The 20,999-nt window shown below is 43.9% G+C and overlaps 2 protein-coding genes across 5 annotated transcripts in view; both read right to left on the minus strand.

Moving 5' to 3' along the window:
* The window catches only part of IGSF22 (immunoglobulin superfamily member 22), a 53,917-nt gene extending 35,890 nt beyond the window's left edge, over nt 1-18,027 (minus strand). The window contains exons 1-8 of the mRNA XM_089778663.1: nt 14,261-18,027; nt 11,053-11,206; nt 8,655-9,516; nt 7,718-7,854; nt 6,547-6,646; nt 2,933-2,972; nt 1,528-1,702; nt 472-585 (exon numbers count right to left, since the gene is read on the minus strand). Coding sequence (XP_089634789.1) covers nt 472-585; nt 1,528-1,702; nt 2,933-2,972; nt 6,547-6,646; nt 7,718-7,854; nt 8,655-8,739 — 651 coding nt within the window. The 5' untranslated portion in view covers nt 8,740-9,516; nt 11,053-11,206; nt 14,261-18,027. The remainder of the gene's footprint in view (nt 1-471; nt 586-1,527; nt 1,703-2,932; nt 2,973-6,546; nt 6,647-7,717; nt 7,855-8,654; nt 9,517-11,052; nt 11,207-14,260) is intronic.
* A 124-nt stretch (nt 18,028-18,151) lies between these two features.
* The window catches only part of PTPN5 (protein tyrosine phosphatase non-receptor type 5), a 164,158-nt gene continuing 161,310 nt past the window's right edge, over nt 18,152-20,999 (minus strand). For all 4 annotated transcript variants that reach the window (XM_075928115.2, XM_075928116.2, XM_075928117.2 and 1 more), the window contains one exon: nt 18,152-20,424. In XM_075928115.2, the coding sequence (XP_075784230.1) occupies nt 20,331-20,424 (94 nt within the window). In that variant the 3' untranslated portion in view covers nt 18,152-20,330. The remainder of the gene's footprint in view (nt 20,425-20,999) is intronic.

The raw sequence follows: 20,999 nt of genomic DNA on the forward strand, positions 1-20,999 counted from the left end.
ATAACCAGACCTCAGCACCGCCCGGACCATACTGCACAGAGCTCTGGTGTTGATTTAAAGGGCCCACTGCTCCTGCCACTGCTGTTGCCATGGTAGTGGTAATGGTGGCCCGGAGCCCTGGGCACTTTTAAAGTGCCGGGCCCTGGAGCAACTGCCCCCTCCCCACCCACCTGCAGCCCTGGTTGGAGAGATTAGTAAAAAAAATTTAAAAAGAAACCAAATAGGGGAATCTGTGCTAGAGGGATTCTTTGCCAAAGGTGGAACAGTCCAATGTCTTTACCTAAAGCAAAAGGAAGGAGTAGGCCTAGTCAGACATCCTCAAACAGCCTGTCAGACATTCTTGACTCTCTTAAAAACTCACAAGTGCACTTGCAGCTTTAACAGCTAAGCCCTCCGTTAAGTAATGCTGACCTATTGAATCTCAGTCCCTCCACCTATTTTAGTCAAGCCAAACAGAATGCAGGAGGTTACCTTATACCATGTCATCTTAGTATTGGGGTCCTTCAGTTCCAGAATGGTTTCAAATACAGCTGTGGAATCCACTTTAGCGGAGACATCCTCAAGTGGTTTCAGAACCTTGACTGCCTGCAAGAACAAGAAATAAAACAGGAATCGGTATTGCCTCCTACAGCTCCAAGTAGACTGGATCTTTGCTCCCACTAATAATAGATATTTTTACTATTATTTTTATTGATCACTAGTTCTTGGGAATTTGTTACATTCAAAAAGCAACACTGTTTCCATGTTCTGGACGTTTGGCGTTTTTGGTGCATGTAGACAGCAAGGATGACCTTGGATTAAGGCATCTGAGTATGAACACAGAAAGGCTAGGTTCAATTCTGCTATGGCCACAGACTTCCTGTATGACCTTGGGCACATCACTTAATTTTCATATGTGTGTCAGTTCTCTGTCTGCAAATGGGATATTAATATGCCCCCTGTCTCCCTTCTCTATTTGGATGATAATTCTTTAGAGCATGGACTATGTTTTACAGCACCTCGTACAATAGGGATCTGATTGTGGATGGAATCTTTAGGTGCTGTTATAATATAAAGAATAAACACCAGTACAGTAAAGCAGGCTCTGCCTGGCACTTCTGGCTGAACAAGTGGAGGCTTTTGTTACAAAGAGAATTCTTTTTACAACACTCATTATTTTCTAAGGGGTTGAAGGCACATTCCCCTCGCTGAATTTCAATGGGACTTGGACACCTAATAACTTTAGGCTCCTTTGAAAATCCAAGCCAGAGGACCAGTCACAAAACTTGGATATGGATTAAGTTCTGGATTTTGAACTGCCGCTTCCCCTGCTAATTTGTTTGGATCTGGATTTTCTTCCAGGCCCATGTCTAATGAAATCCTTTTCTCCTCTGCTTACAGCTGACTCTCTGGAAAGTGTTTAGCGATGCTGCCTCTGAAGGCCATTACTTTATGTAGTGTACTTTGTGCGTAGGCGTGTTGTTCATTATAGACACAAAAATAGAAATGTATGTTCAAGGTGTTTTGAAAGCTGACGGCATTACTAACCTCAACCTCCACCTTTTTCTTCATCTCCTTTAGCTTCTTGAGGAGCCCACGGAAGTCAGTGAAACCGTATTCCATGCAGACCTTCTCAAAGTCCTTTTTCGGCACCTTGGAGAGGATCTCAAGCATTTCCTTCTCATCAACCACCTTCATTTTCTTCTTTGGAGCAGGAGGGCCCCTGCGCACAGACCCCCATATAATTCAGGGCATATTTTATAGCAATAAAAGCTCCACTCATCTCTCCAGCACTGGATGTAATGGGGTCCCTGCCTCCGGAAGCTGTAGGCCCAGACTTCCCATTGGCAAGATTTCAAACAAGAATGGGGCTCCCCCACCCTTTGTGGGAAAAGAGGACGTGATATTGATTTTCCCCACTGCTGGATGGAGGGACGGTACAATCACCAGCATCATTGTCAGAGAATCTACTGGGAGTTGCCTTTTCCTCTAGTCTGGTGCCTGGGGGAAGGCGGGAGGATAGGGAGGGGCAGAGAGTGGGCTGACCTGTGAGTTACTGAGTCTCAACATGACAGTGTCAAAACTGGGAGCCATGAGCACTACAGTGAGCCCTCGCTACTTCGCGGTTCGACCATCGCGGATTCACGACTTCGCGGACTTTTTTCATTACATTATGTATATACGTGAATCCGCGATGGTCGAACCGCGAAGTAGCGAGGGCTCTCTGTATACATGTTAAATATGGTGTCCCTACTTCGCGGATTTTCAACTATCGCGGTCGGGTTTGGAACCTATCTACCGTGATAAACGAGGGTTCACTGTACACTGCTTGTACCTCAAGTGGGGTTCTGCTATGTAGGAATGGCCTAGTGCCTCTCAGGGTGCGTCTACATGGCACCCATAGCTCGAAATAAGCAACACAATATAAGCTACGCAAATTGAATAGCTTATTTCCAGTCAATTTCTAAATAACTTATTTCAAAATGTGGCACTGTCTACACAATTCTTATTTCTAAATAAATCGCTATTCCGAAATGTCTCTTACTACTTGTGGAATGAGGTTTAGAGGGACATTGGAATAGCAAGCCTGTTATATTTTGAAATAATGAGCATGCTCAAAAGGGGGAGGGATAGCTCAGTGGTTTGAGCATTGGCCTGCTAAGCCCAGGGCTGTGAGTTCAATTCTTGAGGGGACTATTTAGGGATCTGGAGCAAATCTGTCAGGGATGGTACTTGGTCCTGCTATGAGGGCAGGGGACTGGACTTGACTTGACTTGATAACCTCTCAAGGTCCCTTCTAGTTCTATGACATAGGTACCATAAGTAATTAAATAGCTATTTCAGGATATCTCCAGTATCCCAAAATAGCACTGCAGTGTAGACTTAGCCTCAGTATGCACCTGTTCATCTTATTCACATAATACATAAATCCACCAGAGATAGAACTTCTCACCTCTTTTTAAGCATTTTTTTGAAATCCAATTTTTCTTGACCTGGAAAAAAAATGCCAAAGCAAACAACTGTATTGATTCAGCTGAAGCACAATAATACACAGCGACACCTTGAGAGATTACTTAGGTTTGACTCTCTGCAGGCTAAGGGACCAGTCCTGCAGCAGGTCTCAAAAGCGGATGAACAGACCAAGACATGAAAAACCACACAGGGAGGTTTGAGCACCATCCTAACCCTGTGCTACAAAGCAATGAGAGTATGTCTACACTACAAAGTTAATTTGAACTAACAGTCGTTAGTTCGAATTAACTTTAATAGCAGCTATACATACAAACTGCTAGTTTGAATTGAAATCGAACTAGCGGAGCGCTTAATTCGAACTAGGTAAACCTCATTCTACGAGGACTAACGCCTAGTTCGAATTAAGTAGTTTGAATTATGGGCTGTGTAGTCACTTAATTCGAACTAGTGGGAGGCTAGCCCTTCCCGGGTTGCCCTGGTGGCCACTCTGGGCCAAACCAGGGAAACTTTTCTGCCCCCCCTTCCGGCCCCGGAGCCCTTAAAGGGGCACGGTCTGGATACAGTGCTTGTGCCAGTTGCAAGCCTGCCAGCACCCAGCCAGCAGACCCTGCACCTGGCACGGCATGAGCCAGCCACCTGCTGCCACCCAGCCCTCCGCCTCTTCCCAGGACCAGGCTGGCGGCTCCCAGTAGCCTGCCCGGGGCCGCAAAAGGCAGGCGCCTGCCTGGTCTAGTGCGGAGATCGTGGACCTCATCGAGATTTGGGGGGAGGCCTCCAACATCCACGACCTCCGCACTAGGCACAGGAATACGGCCGTCTAGGGCAGGATTCCTGCCAGCCTGGCCACCAAAGGCCACATGTGAACCCAGGAGCAGGTTTGCATGAAAATCAAGTTGGTCCATTGAGACCCCCAACCCCGAGCCCTGAGTTTAGAACATAAGAACGGCCGTACTGGGTCACACCAAAGGTCCATCTAGCCCAGTAGCCTGTCTGCCAACAGTGGCCAGCACCAGGTACCCCGGAGGGGATGGACCGAAGACAATGGCCAAGCCATTTGTCTCGTGCCATCCATTTCCAGCCTTCCACAAACAGAGACCAGGGACACCATTCCTACCCCCTGGCTAACAGCTCTCCATGGACCCAACCTCCACGAATGTATCTAACTTCTCTTTAAACTCTGTTATAGTTCTAGCCTTCACAGCATCCTGCGGCAAGGAGTTCCACAGGTTGACTATGTGCTGTGTGAAGAAGAACTTTCGCTTATTAGTTTTAAATCTGCTGCCCATTAATTTCATTTGGTGTCCTTTAGTCCTTATATTATGGGAACTAATGAAGAACTTCTCTTTATTCACCCCCTCCACACCACTCATGATTTTATAGACCTCTATCATATCCCCCCTCAGTCTCCTCTTTTCTAAGCTGAAAAGTCCCAGTCTCTTTAGCTTCTCTTCATATGGGACCTGTTCCAAAGCCCTAATTATTTTAGTTGCCCTTTTCGGAACCCTTTCCAAGGCCAAAATATCTTTTTTGAAGTGAGGAGACCACATCTGTACACAGTACTGAAGATACAGCATACCATAGTTTTATATTTCCCCTCCTCCTTCTTCTTCTGGCTTCCCCCTTCCAGCTCCCTCCTCCCAAGTTTCCCCCTCCCCTCTCCCACCCTCTCTCTTCCCCTCTCCCACTTCCTTTTCCCACTCTCCCCAGAGGTTCATTCCCCCCCCCCCCAGTTTTGTTAAATAAAGAGAGTTTCTATTTTTGAACACACGTGTCCTTTATTTTTTACATCAGGAAGGGGGGCTAGGAAGGGGTAAGTGGAAGGAGGTAAGGGAGGAATGGGGTACGAGCCCCCGATTGGGAGGACTGGGGTGGCTCTGCGGGCTCCTCGGGGTGGAAGCTCTCCTGCAGGGCCTCCTGGATCCTGACAGCCCCCCGATTGACCCTCCCGGATGGCAGTCTGTGGCAAGTGCAGCCGGGCTGATGGCCGAGAGCTGTGATGTGCCGAGTGAGGGCACTTAGGGCACTCCAAGACAGGACTGCTTTGCCATTCCTCATCGAAGTAGACAAGCAAGCGGGGAACCCTGAGAACTGTCTGTCTGGGGTGGGAGTTGGGTCCCTTTAAGCACAGCCCTCAGCTAGCCTGAGGCAGCAGGCCCACAGTCTAAGTCCTAACCTGATGCCCTGCCGGCACTGGTTCCGGCCAGCCTTAACTTCAGTTCAGGGTCTACTCAATGTGGACATGGTATTTCGAATTAGCAAAACGCTAATTCGAATTAGTTTTTAGGTCTAGATGCACTAATTCGAATTAGCTTAGTTCGAATTAACTAATTCGAATTAGTGCTGTAGTGTAGACATACCCAGATTGACAGCAGCTGTCTACAAGTCTGCAGTATAAGGCATGAAATGGGCTGTTAATATGGAACTAGGTGGACCCTCTAATCAAACTGTGTATTGGAGGGGAAATGCGGTTGGTCCTCTGACGACATGACCGTACAGCCTTTCCTGAGGTGAAAAGCCCTGTGGAAATCACAGCTGAGTGGGAAATGCTTGGCTCTTACTAGTGCCGGCAGTGTGTGCTATTGTCAGGGCTCTGGGGCTACTACCTCTCCTTTGTGCATCTTGACAAGCCAACATGAGAATAAAATGGAATTAACCAACAATCCTGTGTCACACTGACCCTTGGGGAAGGGAGGAGCCAAGATGAGTGACAAACTCCATCTTAAACCTACAACTCCCACGTGACGGTGTGAGATGTTCGCCATGGAAACGCTGGCTTCTCACAGGTAACGGCCAGTAACCATCACTTTTCCACTTCCCAAAAATGGTGGAGAAATTATCATCCTCATTAGTAAACAAAAGGAACAAAGGAAGATGGTGACAAGTAAAAAAGGTCCCAGTGCAGCACACAGGAACATGTCAGGGTGAAGTGGTGAAGGAGGAGGAGGTTTAAAGGTGCACCTGGTGGCCCAAGAGGACAGTGCTTGAGGTGAAATTCCCTCTAGTTCAGAGCACCTGCACAAGGCCTCCGCACCACCCCAAGCCTTCTTAGACCTTGTGGGAACCCTGTATGTGGGGTGAATCTTACTCATGCTACAAGAGTGAGGATGGTCCAGTGGTTAGAAGACCAGCTGCAAGCTCAGGAAATCCAATTTCAGTTTCCTGCTTTACCACGGACTTCTTGTGTGACCTCGGGCAGGACACTTAGTCTCTTTATATCTCAGTTTTCTATCTGTGAAATGAGGGTAATAGCATTTCCCTACCTCTTGTGAATACTGTAGGGATAAATGCACCATAGATCGTGAGGCACGCAGACAATATGATAATGGCGGGGGAGGAAGTATTACAGATAGAAATATTAAAATGGTCAAATATCCTGATTTTATCACTACATCCTGACTACTACAGTCATTACATCTTGTGTAAATAAAAATTAGCATGCTAGGGCAGCTTTTCCCCCCTCCTGGTAGAGAAAAATTACTTGGAACTAAGCATTTGCCTCATTCACCAAGATTCCTAAAAGGAGCTAACTTGATCCTTCCAAATCTCATTCTTAATTCACCTCATTATTAATCAAGCTGGACCCCAGGCACTTACTTTCAGTCACAATCAAGGACACGGTGTAGATGATATCAGCATGATCATTGGATGCGATGCACTTGTAGTTATCAGCATCATCTGAGGCGAGGGACTCCAGCTGGAAGAAGAAACACATGGCCACAGAGGCCCATCAACCAGCTCCAAATGCTACCAGAAGGGTTAGTGGCTCAAATATATTAAAGTGGACTCAGGAAATCCACCATGTATTTATTTTAAATGCTGTGTTTCCAGAAGTTTATGGAATCATCTGTTGAAAATAAAAACACTTGAGGGAGAAATTTGGAGCCCGATCCTGCAACTCCTACTCCAGGGGTTAAGGAAATGAAGCACTTAGTGGGCTGATCCAAAACCCACTGAAGGCAGTGGGGCGGGGGTGTCAAATGATCTTTGAGGATCTGGGTTAGGGAGTCCTTACATTGATTTCAATAGGCTCTAGATCAAGCCCTAGATTTAGAGATTCTTGGTCTGAAATGGGATATATTCTCAGCATAAATAGTTGAGTTTCTTTCCGTGATCTGTCCTTCAGGCTGGCCCTCTGCATGGAGGTGAATATAACCCAAAACATGCATTACTAGATAGAGAGCATTCAACAAAGAACAGGGCAGCTACCAGGCACTGGGTGTGAGGCCCATGGAACAGATGGGTTTTCATGAGGGAGCTTTCTGGAGGAGGACAGGGAAGGAACGTGGCATGCAGCAGGCAGGCTGGGGAGCATAAAGGACTGCCTGAAAGAGGACATGAGCTCGGATAAGGTCAAGGACAGAGCAGATGGGAGCGATGAAGGAAGGTGGACATAAGGGCAGACCTTTTACTGCTAATCACCCTCAATTCGATATAGGGCTAAAATGGGACTTCAGTTCTCCATCAGCGTAGCATCATCATTTCCACCACAGTAGAGCTTGGCAACCACAATGAAAAATCAGGGCCCATTGTGGTAGGCACTGTACAAACAAGTAGAAAATGGTCTGGGGTTATATCGAGGCCCTGGGCTCCATACGGGGCCGAATGTCATCACCTGTACATCACGCAATACCCCCAGATACTACAGCAGGACTATGGCAACCTGCAATCTCTTAGGCCATTGCTGAAGAACACAGTGGTATTTTTTTATAGAGACAATGATAATATAATCAAGTACGAGCCAAAAATAGTGAAAGACATGCATTACCTTCAGCACATACTCCTTATTGATACTATCAAAAAACACTTTTGAACCTTCTTTTATTGGTATTCCACTTTCTCTTTTCCATGTTACAGTGGGCTTGGGGGTCCCTTTCACTTTAGCTCGAAATATTGCTTTGTCACCTGAAATTAAAGGAGGAGAAACACTACAGTGAGGAATGAAAAAAGGAACAACTTTTGTCCATTATACAGTTTCTCTACACTCGCTTTCATTACTTGGGGCCACCTTAACTGTATAATCTCTTCTCCTTTTTGGAAAAGCTCAGATGAATGTAGCTCTATTGATTCCAGGGAAGTTATATTTTGGCTTATACGGGCTCACTAAAAGTGATCTGCACTTTTAGGAAAAGGTAAAAATGGGACCGTCCCCTTTTTGTGCAAGATGAGCACCGAAGACTCAAAAAGTCTTTCTTTCTGTTTCACATTAGATAGTTAAATCTTGTATACTCCACTTTTCCTGGAAGACTTTATGGATGACTGAAGAACTTATTTATTTACACATTTATTTACAAGAGGCACGTTCTTCTGGCTTTACTTAGGCAGAACATCCCCAGATGGGAGGGTTGCCTAAGGAAGGTGAGCATAATTTGGATCTCACTAAAGAATCATCTACACCTTTGAAGTCAATGGGAGTTTTGCCATCAATTTCAATATGTGCAGGGCAAGGCCCTAAAAATAAATAGTTGATATATGCCTCATGAAACAGATGAGTATACATGACAGTCATTTGCAAATGAAACCAGCCATTTGCATGCATAGTTACCCATTTTGTGCGTTCAACTACATGTTTTCCACACGCAATGCCCTTTCTGCACTCACACATGCAGGTTTGACATGCTCCTTTAAGGCACCTGTTTTGAAACCCAATATCTTTCCTGTCCTGGTTATGAGATGATTTTTCAGTGGCATGGAGTTCTGCTTACCCTCAGCTGCTGTCAGTGGATGAGGCTTCTCCACAAATTCAGGAATGCTTTCTCCTAATGGGATCTCAAAAGAGCGTGTCACCATGCTGAAGGACTCCACAGTGACAGAAGATTTCCTTGACTTAATTTCCTCTGTTAGAAGAAAAATGTTAGTCCGGAGGAACAGAAATGTGGCTTTCAAGGTATTTGTTTGTTGTGGGGAAAGATCCTTCAATGGCTCAGTGCATAGGGCACAAGCCTGGAGGACTTGAGACCAGGTTCAATTGGACAAGTAGCATAGTTTCTCTGAAACTTAGTTCCCAATTTATAAAATGGGGATATTATCAATTCCCTACCTCACAGGGGTTGTTGTGAAGATAAAAAAAATATGACAGATTGTGAGGCAAATCCGTATTATGAGAATGAAGGCTATTTAAGTACCTTAACTAGAAAACCTGCTTTTCAAATGTTTCAATAATTGTAGTTGTCATGAATTTTGCATTGGGTTTTAACCTCCTAAGACCTGTTTTCTGCCTGTGGTATCTAGCCTGGACCATGGACTGATTTGGATCAACCATCCTATTCCATACACTCAGAAATGCAAGCATTACAAGGCAAAGTGACTCTTTATGTTAGCCAGATTTATAATCTAAAAGCCATGACAACACCCTTTGAGGTGGCATTCACTTCCAGAGACTGAAATGGTACTTGCCTCCCACAATCCTGGTGGTCTGGGATGTATGCTGCATCTCGGAGCTAGAGCTGGAGCTAGAGCTAGAGACTTTAATGGAGGTATGTTGCTGGACCATAGTTTCCCTTTTCATGATTCTGGTCGCCATGATGAAAATATCTTGACTTCTGCACTTCTCAGTATGTGTGAGAACTTGGGTAGGGGGAAAGGGAAGACAGAATGGAATTCAGAAAAAAAAAAAAACCCTGGTTGATTCACTCAGACTTAAGGCTTTGCAGTGCCATTTCTGCAGTTGGGTGTTTTTCAGTAAGTTTCTGTGGGGGACTATCACAGAAGAACAATTTCAACATGTATCATCCCAAAGGCTAAGCCTAAGAATTGAAAATGTTCCCATCATGTCGCCATTTTGAAATTTCACTAGCCCGAGCTCATTGCCGTGCGGCTACACACAACAGTGACACGTTAATTCGAACTAAGTCCTTGTTAATTCGAACTAATTCAAACTAAGTAATTAAGTTACTCCTCGTGGAATGAGGACTTAGTTCAAATTAACGTGTCACTGCTCCCTTCTCTCCTCCCAAATGTAGAATTGCTTCTCCCTCCAAAGTCCCTTTGTTTAACCCAAAAAAGCAAGTGACGACTTTTCTATAAATAAAAATGACACTGCTTAGTATTTGCTACTTTATACAGAGCTTTTTACCATCTTGCTTTCTAGTAGGACCAATTTCAAGGGCCCAAGATATCAGACTTAAAAGATATGTCATTTGCTATCATATATTGCTGCCTATCATCAGGGGTCAATTTGTACCTAGGTTTCTGAGCAAGGAAGACTAAAAATGACAGTGTAGACAAATCATTTAGGGACAGAAATAAATCATGGGGAACATAAATAAATTGGATGACCCACATCACACAGAGTTGATTTTTACCCATTCTTTCTAATGTAGTTACTACACCATAATTATGATGATGATATCGTATTAAATATCTGCAAGTAAAGTTGGGTCTTGAGAAATGGATGCTAAACACAAAGTATATGTGACAGAGATTTGGTGTCAAGAATGGTAATTTTGTGACAGTCACTGAAGATCAAGATGAAAAGTTGTCTAGTTCAACCTCTAGCTAGTGTAGGATTATTCCCTTCAGTAAACTTTTGAAAGCTTTTGAAAGCCTGGTTTTAAAATGCCTCGAACAATGGTGCTTCAAGGTGTTATTTCCTGAGGCTTCTGATTTTTAATGGCCAATTTTCCCACCTCAAAACAATGAACAAAACAAAAATTAAAATAAAGCTAAGCATGTCAGACAACTCTTCACCACCCAGCTACTCATAGCTAAGACATTTGCAGGATATCTAGTACATCAACATGACAGGCAATATTTGTTCATGTAAAGCAGGGGTGGAGAACCTCAGGCCTGTGGGATGGATGTGGCCCCCGGTTTGCCTGGATCTGGCTCCCAAGGCTTAGAATCCCCCCCCCCAGCATTGTGGAGCCCGTGCTGGTGGTCCAGCACCCCTGCTACCCCTTGTAGGGCTGGAGCACACAAAATCTACTAGGCTGGGACTCCTAGGCTCTGGTGTATCAAGGGAATATGGGGAGTGTCTTTCTCCTTCTCAGTCAGGGGCCACAGTGAAGGTTTTTCACTCGTGTGGGGCCCCTGACTGATTTTTCTGTGGGTCAGTGGCCCCCAACCCAAAAAAAGATTCCCCTTCCTTGATGTAAAGTTTACCTTCTCTTCGAGCTTCAAGATCCTGGTTGAGCCTTCCAATGAATTTTCAGACCATGAGTGGATCCTTCTGTATTCTTTGGCTGATGTGAAGTACTGCACAGAGTTGCAATCTCAGGAAGACAGCTGGGTCCCTCAGCACAGGACAAATATGGATCTAAGTAGTTCAAACTTTAAATACATACTGGTCTCTTGTGGGCTATGTAGTTACATCCATTACACTGACTTCAGCAGTTTCACGTGCTTGGAGGAATGGGATGATAAAATCTGAAGGGCAATGATGACTATATAATAAGAATAACCCCTCTGAAGGTCAAAGATATGGCTGCTTGCAGCTTTTCTCAAGATATGGCAGGGTGGGATTCCAAGGTCTTGACCAAGCTCTGGTGCCATTTTTATATTCAGCTTACCTTTGTTTTAATTTGTGTGTTTTAAAATATAAAATATTTGGGGTAAGGTTTTCAAAAGAGCTCAGCACCCAAGTGCTTCTACTAAAGCACCCCAAAGTCCTGATTTTCTAAAAAGCTCAGCCTTCATTGAACAACCTAAGTCAAATGGACAGATTTTTTTATTACATCGGCTTCTATTGTTCACAAATCTGGTCACTTGACTTAAGTGCCCCACTGGGAACCGAGCTCTTTTGAAAATGGGTACTGAGCTGTTTTGAAAATCTACCCTTTTATATTCAGCACTAAACTCTAGATTCTGCCGCCCAGCCATACTCTGCTGATGGAATATCCTGCTGAAATCAATGGGAGTTCTCACAGAACCAGGTACTTCACCGGTCAGTCCCGAAGGTGCCGTACTAGAGAGGTTTAACCTGTACATGACCAAAACCTTCAATTTATATAACTCTTTCAATTCCAAAAGATCTATACTAGACCTTTTGTTTCTTCTGTGGCTGAAGTAGCGACCATAAATTGTAAATATGAGTAAATATAGAAGAATCTGATCATTTTGCTCTTTCACTTTGACATAATAATAGTAATGCTAAAACAACAAATTCAGGTTGAAACTCTCTAGTCCTGTACCATATGGTCTAACAACGTCTGTGGGCTGGCATGATTTAAGTTAGCCAGATGTCCATTTGTCACGAGTGTGGCCAAGTTTCCCGTGGTCCCATAAAGTTTGTTTACAGCCAACAGTCCTGGCTCTCACTGTTTTGTGCTGCTGGTTAGCTCTAATTTACCCCTAAATGTTTTCTACAAGCCCAGTAAAGCAGTGGGAATGTTGCTAATGCTGCTAGACAATATTGACTTTCCATGGTTTGGCACCGGTCAGGTCCTGAAGGTGCCGGACTAGAGAGGTTTAACCTGTACATGACCAAAACCTTCAATTTTATGTAACTCAATTCCAAAAGATCCAAACTAAACCTTTTGTTTCTTCTGTGGCTGAAGTAGCGATCATAAATTGTTTATATTTATTTGATGTCCTTTCAAAGTGCTGTTAGGTAGGTTATCCTGGATTCCATTGATGGATTCCATCAATGAGAGCTGAGTCTAGCCTAGGTTGGCTCCGGGAAATAACCTACAGTTATGTTTGAAGAATAGGAGCCTAACAAAATGACGAACTGAATACAAAGAAATCTCCATTGCTAGTTGGTTTCCAAGGGTCATCAGAGAGAAATTACTTTCATGCAAAACCTTTCAAATGGGAATTTCTCCTGGGAATATACAACCATATGATGATTTCTAATATCTTAGCAGAACAAGAAGGTAAAAACCTGCCATAAAGAAATATACAGAAATCGAAACAATGTGTATTTTCCCACAGGCCACAGAAGAGCCATATGCCGGGCATAATTTAACACCCACAGTAGTGTTTGCTGTATAAAAATGGGATTCAATTATTACAGAATATCAGCTCTGTATATTTTCTCTCACTCCTGTGGAACCTGGTACTCCCACTAACACAGATGCCTTTATCAAAATGGAATAGCACGTAAAGTCCATTGGTCCTGGTTTCAAATGTCTGTGGTAGTATTTGTTGCTTGCTACTAATAAATCCCTCAAGACATGACTTTTCACTTTCTCCCCCTTCAAAATTCCAAAGCAAAAACAAGCAACCAAGATAGACAGAAGAGATTTTCAAGCCACATTTTCATTTTCCTATAGAAAAATGTCAAGTTTGTGTCACAAGCCTATTGAAATACCAAGTCTTTCCCACTTAGGCTTCTAACCTGACTTTTTGCTTTTCCATTCTACCAATTCTGGTGCTCACTGGGGAGTTTGGCATAATTCAGAGTAGTCTATCACCAGCCAGGGAGGGGAGAGCCAGTTTTGCCACTCCTGGGACTCAAGGCGAATTCCCAGCTGTCCTGTTAGGACAGGTTTATGGCTGTCTGAGTGCGAAATATCCAAAGACAGGGGAATGAGGATCCATCCCCTGATCTGTAGTCACACCCTGAAGCAAACTAACCAACCAATCACCCAGATGATACTTGTCTGAAAAAATATTGCAGATGTGTCTTTTTTTAAGTTTCAGGCCATTTTGAAAGGCACGATGAAACTTTAAACTGTAAAATGCTCCAGCCCTTTGGGACCTTTCTACATGCATTTTAGCTGTGCCTGCAATGCTCTGCTTTTTGCTTGAATTATTTTCATGACAGTTGCAGGCCCCACTAAGTCACTCCAGCAGCAATCCTTTGTATGTCGAATACAAAGCAAAGCTCACTGAAAGATCTAATTAATTACGCCTCACCATACCCATGAGCGGGGCAAGGATTATTTTCCCCAATCTGCAAAGACTAAACCAATGGGAGTAATAGGCACTCAATACCTAAAAAATCAGGCTACTCATTTAAATGCCTGAAGACATATTTAATTACCTCTCTTTGAAAATCTGGAATACAGGCAGTCTCCGGGTTACGTACAAGATAGGGACTGTAAGTTTGTTCTTAAGTTGAATCTGTATGTAAGTCGGAACTGGCATCCAGATTCAGCCGCTGCTGAAACTGATCAGTTTCAACAGCGGCTGAATCTGGACACCAGTTCCGACTTACATACAGATTCAACTTAAGAACCCCAGGCATCCCCAAGTCAGCTGCTCTGCCTCGGGCTTCCTGTAGTCAGCCGCTGGTCAGTTTCAGCAGCGGCTGACTTGGGGACGCCTGGGGCAGAGCAGCTCGGGTGCTGCTGGGTTGGTCCAGTAGCGCGGCCGCTCCTTGGGGACTGCCTGTATTATGAATAATCTAGAATAGAACCCCACTCACCTGACTCTCAGTCCTCTGTTTTAACTCCTGTAACAGACTCCCTTTTCTTCTCCTTCTGGTCTGACCAACATAAGAACCCCACTAAGCTAACTTTCCTTTGCTCAGTGGACCCATGTGCCAGAGCCTTTTCTCATTCTTTACAGCTGATTTTTGTATGCACACATTTCAGAGGCACACCATTTAAAGGTGCAAAAGAGAAGGATTAGTGCAGGAGGGGCCATACAGGATTCTTCCCTTTGGATCCCCAGAGAGAAGTACTGCTGCAAAAAGCCTTTGCCTTATAAGAAGAAAACAGAAGACTTGCAGCTGCCACTGGGACCGGAGGAACGCAAGTCAGACGTAATAATAAAACTTTGACTCAGGGAAGCATTACAGTTTCTCAAAGGAGAAATCTTTGTAATAAGACACATGCTGCTATGGGAATTCTCGGGTGTATGGACTCAAAGAAGTGCTGACGTTAAAGGAGAAGCAGAGGAAGCTGATCACATAGGAAGTGGGCTGGCAACACAGCGGGCCGGAATGATTCCCAGAAGGTGGTGACAATGAACATTTTGTTTGCAGCCTGAGAGAGATGAGACAAAGAAAAGCAGGACCTGAGCAACATAGTCTGGTGAGAGAACAAAAGACTGAAGTCAGGATACTGGTATTCTATCTATACTGGGGCTTTGCATGGCAGTCCATCGACATAGGAGCTTTCTTTTGGATACTACATGCCAGGGGTAGGCAATAATATGGCAGCAGTTACCGCTGCTATGTTTACCGGCACAGCCACAGGTACAGGTGATTGCAGCTCCCGTTGGCTGGGGATCGCTGTTCCTGGCCAATGGGAGTGGTGGGAAGCAGTGTGGACAGGGACACATTTCCTGCAACTCTCATTGTCTGGGAACAGCAATCCACGGACAACGGGAGTGGGCTTCACCAGTACCTGTGGCCATGCAGGTAAATATAGCAGTGGGGGCCCATCAGGAGTTAATACTCGAGGATTAGAACTAGCCCAGGGCCCAGTATTTGCCCACAAGCCATACAGCCAGTGCTGAAACTAACTTGATGCATAGCTCTGAGTAAGTCACTTAGCTTCTCTCTGCTTCCCCATCAATAAAATGATCGTAATGCAAAGTAGCCTTTCTGGGCCTTATAGGTATGTCCACATAGCTTTTAAACACCTGTGGCTGGCTTGCAACGCTTAATTTGCAGAGCTGTAAAATTGTAAAATGTCTACATACCAAATTTTAGCCCCATGACCCAAGCCCGAGTCCACTGATCTGGACCAGCTGCAAGTGTGCTACATGTCTCGCATTCTGGTATAGACGTGCTTGTGAAGGCCACTTATGTGGAAGTGAATTTCATCCCCAGCTGTCGAATTCCATTTGGAATGTGGAGTCTATTGTACTAATGCATTTGGAGTTTGTGAGGAAAGTGAAGAACTCCACCTACTTTTGCAGTATAATGCATTCAACTGTCTGGGGGAAGGGAAGAATCCCTTCTTAATTTCCAAAGGCAATCTGTGTGCACACTGAAGCATGAGGACTATGAGCCCTCAGAATGCTTTGACCTCACAAGTACAGCTGCAAATGTTACTTACACTCATTGCATTTCTAATTCTCTCTTGAATGCTGCTAAACTATTTTCCCCTCCAGGAGCCCTAAGCTGCCTCTTGTTACTGTATACTAGCATTTACCATCACAAATGTCAGAAGTTATACCCATATGTTTATGCTTGGCTGGGTGGGGAAGAAAGTTTAGCCTCACAGAAAATATACTTTTTTCCAATAAACATTACAAAATATTAGTTTCCCTTTAGAAAATGAATGGGTCCCAGTTATCATTAAGAAGATGTAAACTTAACCTCTTGGTTTCTGTTTAACATGTCCCCCCGGATAACAATGTTACTGACTATAACACTGACATCTTAGTTAAAGCTTACACCCCCATCCAGTTTCGGACAGCCACCTCCTAGGATCGTCTATGTGCATATTTCATAGTCCCTCTACTCCCCCTACCGTCTCTACCTGAAACTGCAGGGGACCAAAACGGATAACCCTGTTGTTTACAGACCTCTTCAGTCTCAAACATTTTATTCTACATAAATATCTCAGGGGTGGGAATCAATCCCCCAGATAACTGGAGCTACTTTACCACGGTATGTTCACAAGCTGTGTCCAAGATTTGTTCAAGTGTCTAGTGATTTTGGGGGCCTACCGTGAGACATGGTAAAGGTGCTTGATTTTCAGGAAGTTCTCAAGTTGGGCACCTAAAAATGAAGGTCATACTAACTTTTGAAAGTCTTGGCCATAAATCTGAGTGCTCTTAGGTGACTGACAAGAGTCTGTTGTGAACAGTTTGCAAGAGTAAGAACAAAACACTTAGACTTTGATTCTCAACGTGCTTAAGAGTTAGCTTGACCTTCGTGTTCATATAAAAACGATAATACCTGGCTGCTACATAGCACTTTTCATCTCTCGATCTCAAAGCACTTAACGGACGGGAAGTGCCATTGTTCTCATTCTGCTGCTGGGGCGGGAACTGATGCAAGCAGGAAGCCCAAAATCACCCAGCAAGCCAGTGGGAGTCGGAGGAACGCCACACAGATCCCTCCTCACGACCAGTTTGGTTCCCCTATTCACCACACGCTTCACGCTCTGAAGCATGGGACTGCTCACAAGCCAGGACAGAAGAGAGACGATAGCTGATTTTGCTGAGAAAAATAATTGTAGGGTGAAACCATACGCTGGACACCGGAGTTTTTTGTGGTCCAGAGGGAAACACATGGCATTACAGATGCTCAGGTCTCTGATTTAAGGCCACTTGTTGGACTTTGTGGAGAGAGCAGGTAAAGTGTGCCAGGCCTGGGTTTTTTTTCCCTAGACAAAGAGTCTCCAGTAAGGAAAGCGGTAGCACCCACTGTAAGCTTAGTTCCCCCTGTCCTTCGCAGGGCAGCTAAACATTTAACTCTAGTAAGCAGCAGGAAAGAAGTAATTCTGACTATTTGAAACACTTTTCCCCATACAGGCGCTCGCCTTCCTCTGCTCTATTGAAAAGCTCACTAAAATTACATATAAAGTCATAGAAGGCCACAAGAGGTCAGACAAGATGTGCGAATAGTCTCTCAGTTCTTAAAGTCGATAAAGAGAGAGGGAAATACGTGAATGATGTTAATTATGGCAGGGCAAAGCAATAAATAGGCAGATTAGTGCCGAGTCAGTTAAACATAATATTGCGCAAGGCAGTTGAACATTTTGGGCATGATTAACTAGAATGCTCTGCCTGGGGTGAGGCAAAGCAGCTGTACAGCCATTGTAACCAGTCCATTAAGCCAGGTTTATGGCTGCTTTGACTCAGTGAATCAAGGCAAAGCAGCTAGAACACACTGGTGAAACTGGCCGTACATTTTCAAGAGCCCCTCAGAGCATGCTACCGATGCAAAATGGAAGCGAGCAGCAAGCCCATCTTCCTTAGGCTGAAGTCTATGGAGCTAAACTGATTTACACCAGCTGAGCCTCTGGATGGATCTTATGGACTGCTGTTTACTGTAATTCTTACTTTGTTTTCTGGGGAATGCTTCACTACTAGGAGTTTTCCTCAGAAAAGAGACAAATACTTAGGTTTAGCTACTGTTCCACACCCACCTCGCTATCCCCTTCAGCAATATTTTTTTGACACACAGTATAAATCGTGTGAAAACCAGTTTGTTTTCTTCACTTATTCAGCCTGACACCCAAGGGCAGCGAACATCTTAAAACATTATTGGGACGGGGCAGAGAGGAGGATGGTGTACCACTTACAATGCTAGTCAGAAAAGGTCGTAAGACAGGGACGACGCCACCGTTATAAAAGAGTTGGTAGCAAGGCGAGTAGGATTGCTGGTAAGTTTTACATAAAACTAACAGTCATGTTATGCTCAAAATGCTTAAGTTTATTGCTCTATTTAATGACTACCAGCAGTATTTTAAAAAAAGAATGCCAGGTCACTCGGTTAGCATATCACTGAAGGAAATATTTTAAATACAGCAATAAAATCAAGTGGTTGAAAGAGAACACATTTTGCCACATTCATGCAAACCCTGCCGACAGGGTTTTTACAGAGGCACGGATACAAGGTAAACACAGGCACTGAACCAACAGAAGACACGTATTGACCTTTTGGGAAAGCTTTCCCCACAGTGACACAGTAAGTTGTATGCACAGCTCCTCAGGCCTGCTTCTGCTCCTACTCTTAATAGCAGAACATCCGTGAGAACAGGCTCACGCCCCTATTGTTCTGAATGCTGCCTGACCTCTTCCTGATCAGCAAGTGCCATCAATTCTCAGAATTTTCAGCACTTCATAGAAATGTTTTTTGTTGAAAAAAAAAGTTGCTGATATCTTCAGTTGATCACTAGGACCCCAGTTCAGCAGAACCACTTAACTCACATTCTCCAGTCCATCCACGGTCAGTCAAGCACTCAAACATGCATTTAACGAAGTGCATGCTTGCAGTCCTTTGCTGAACCAGGGCCTAGAACACAGCTAAGAGCAGCAGAGTCGCTATTGCCTGAAGGGAACCATTGCTGCACGGATCAGGAGTTTTAGGAACCAGGGAGAGTGACAGTCTGAACTTATTTTCAAAGGCAAATCTCCAAATGCTGGTTAGCATATGAAGGCAGTGATTTTTCAAAACGTCCTATGGGATTTGGATGCCCAGTTCCCATACATTGTAATGGTATGTTTACACTGCAGTCAAGAGGTACGTTACTGCTGCTTCACTGCGACTGTTACTCAAGCTACCTTTGATTTAGTGTCCAAACGTGCTGCAATCACACACCTAAATGTGGCAGAGACATTCTCTCAGGGCTTATCTATCCTTAAAATGCTGCAGTGACACAGCTGTAGCTTTTCAGTGAAGAGGGAGAACGTCTGCCACTGGCATAGGTACTGTGCCTCTGAGAGGTGGCAGCTAGTTTCATGGGAGAATTCTCCCACTGAGCTAGCACTGTCTGCAGTGGGGTTTAGATCAGTTTCACTGCATCATTCAGGGATGTAGATGTTCATAACGCTGAGCAACACAGATCTAGCGACCTAACTCCCTAGTGTAGACCAGGCCCCAGACCACTTTGAAAATCTCAGCATAACTTCACAGTTAAGAAGTGACCCCCCTTTATTCATTACAGAAGGGGTCCGGTCACAAAATTCAGAATCTGTGTTTAAAAAGCTCAAAACAGTAACGGGAAACTGTGTCATAGATTTTAGTCTGGCTCATAAAGAGAGTAGCCATTTGTCAAATTCAGATCTGGATCCAGGCTGAGATTTCATAATGCTCACAAAGGTCAGAGGAATGCCCGAATTCAGGGTTTTGGTTTAGACTTATTTTTAATAGTCACCATAGTTTTCCAGGCTTTTCTTGATGACACTGGAATATATACTGGAGATAAAGAAGTGGCAATTGATTCCTGCCAATTAACTGGTTTTTAACCCCATCTCTTGGTTCTGGCACTACTGCTACATTTTGTGGAATTTTTCTTTTTTTTTTCACGAGCAAACATGAGGTGTGAAACATGATTTCAATATGAATCAACTTGAATCATTTAATGCAGAGGCTCAGAAGGTTTATGATATACACAGTATTCGGTAGTTTAAAATGTAAAAACAATCAGAAAAAGGCAAAAAGTTAATTTCAAGCTTAGTCAACATACGGTACATATTTCAGCATGACAGTTTCAAAGAGTTCCACATTGTATTTGGATCTATTAGCAATTAAATCATTTTTAAAAAATAACAAATTCAAGACAGCTAGTGATTTTTTTTTTTTTTGGATTTTGTAACAAATGAAGCTACTATTCTTATTTACAGTATAAATAAGCCATATTTTTTTTGGTGATTATGTCTGCCACGTGTTTAAGACAAGCAGTATCTCAGCTCTTAAATGTTGATGCAAACAAGAGCATAAAAGAAAGCAATATCAAAGTAAAACAAATATATATATAGATGTTTAACAAAGACCGCCAAGTTACCATAGGTCTTTTATCAGATCTAAAATATATCTGACTCCTGTTAAGAGTTCTCTTGGATTTAACCACTAGGAATATCATGAATGCTTATTCTTCTGCTGCTCTAGAGAGCTGTTTTTCATACAAGCTCATGACATGGTGGACAAACTGATACTGTTCACAAGTCTGGATCATTCCTCCCCTGAAAAGGAAAGCAGAAAAAAAAGGGAGGGAAGCATTCCTTTTATTACATGTAAACAGCGCACTCAATGGGTGAATGGCACAGCTAAAATGAAATGGACATATGCCCCAGGAGCCTATTCCAAAGCCCATTGACTGAAGTGAATGGAAAGGTTTCCACCGACTGCACTGGATTTGGATCTGGCCCCAAATGCCCCTATGAGTCTTGCGATGAGAGGTATTCAGAACAAAAAAGGTTTTTACTTTGCTTTTCTCTCAGTGAAGCCCTAATTCAATGACAGTCTCATCATTTATCATTTATATTATAAGAATCATACTAAGCACCATATAAATACACAGACAGTCCCTGCCTCAAAAAGCATTCAGTCTAAATAGACAAGGCAGGTGTGAGGGGAAACAAGTCAAGGGACTTAGCCAAGGCTACCCAGCAGATCAGTGGCAAAGCTGGAAATTTAACCCAAGGCTTCCAAATGCCAAACGAATGCCTTATCAACTGGGCCACATGTCTGCCATGCAGGAAATGACATTTCCTCTTTTTCTCTGATGTCACGGGAGGACACCCTCTGCAATCTCTTC

Source organism: Pelodiscus sinensis, chromosome 5 (assembly GCF_052426305.1).
Source record: "Pelodiscus sinensis isolate ZL-2025 chromosome 5, ASM5242630v1, whole genome shotgun sequence".
Lineage (NCBI taxonomy): Eukaryota > Metazoa > Chordata > Testudines > Trionychidae > Pelodiscus > Pelodiscus sinensis.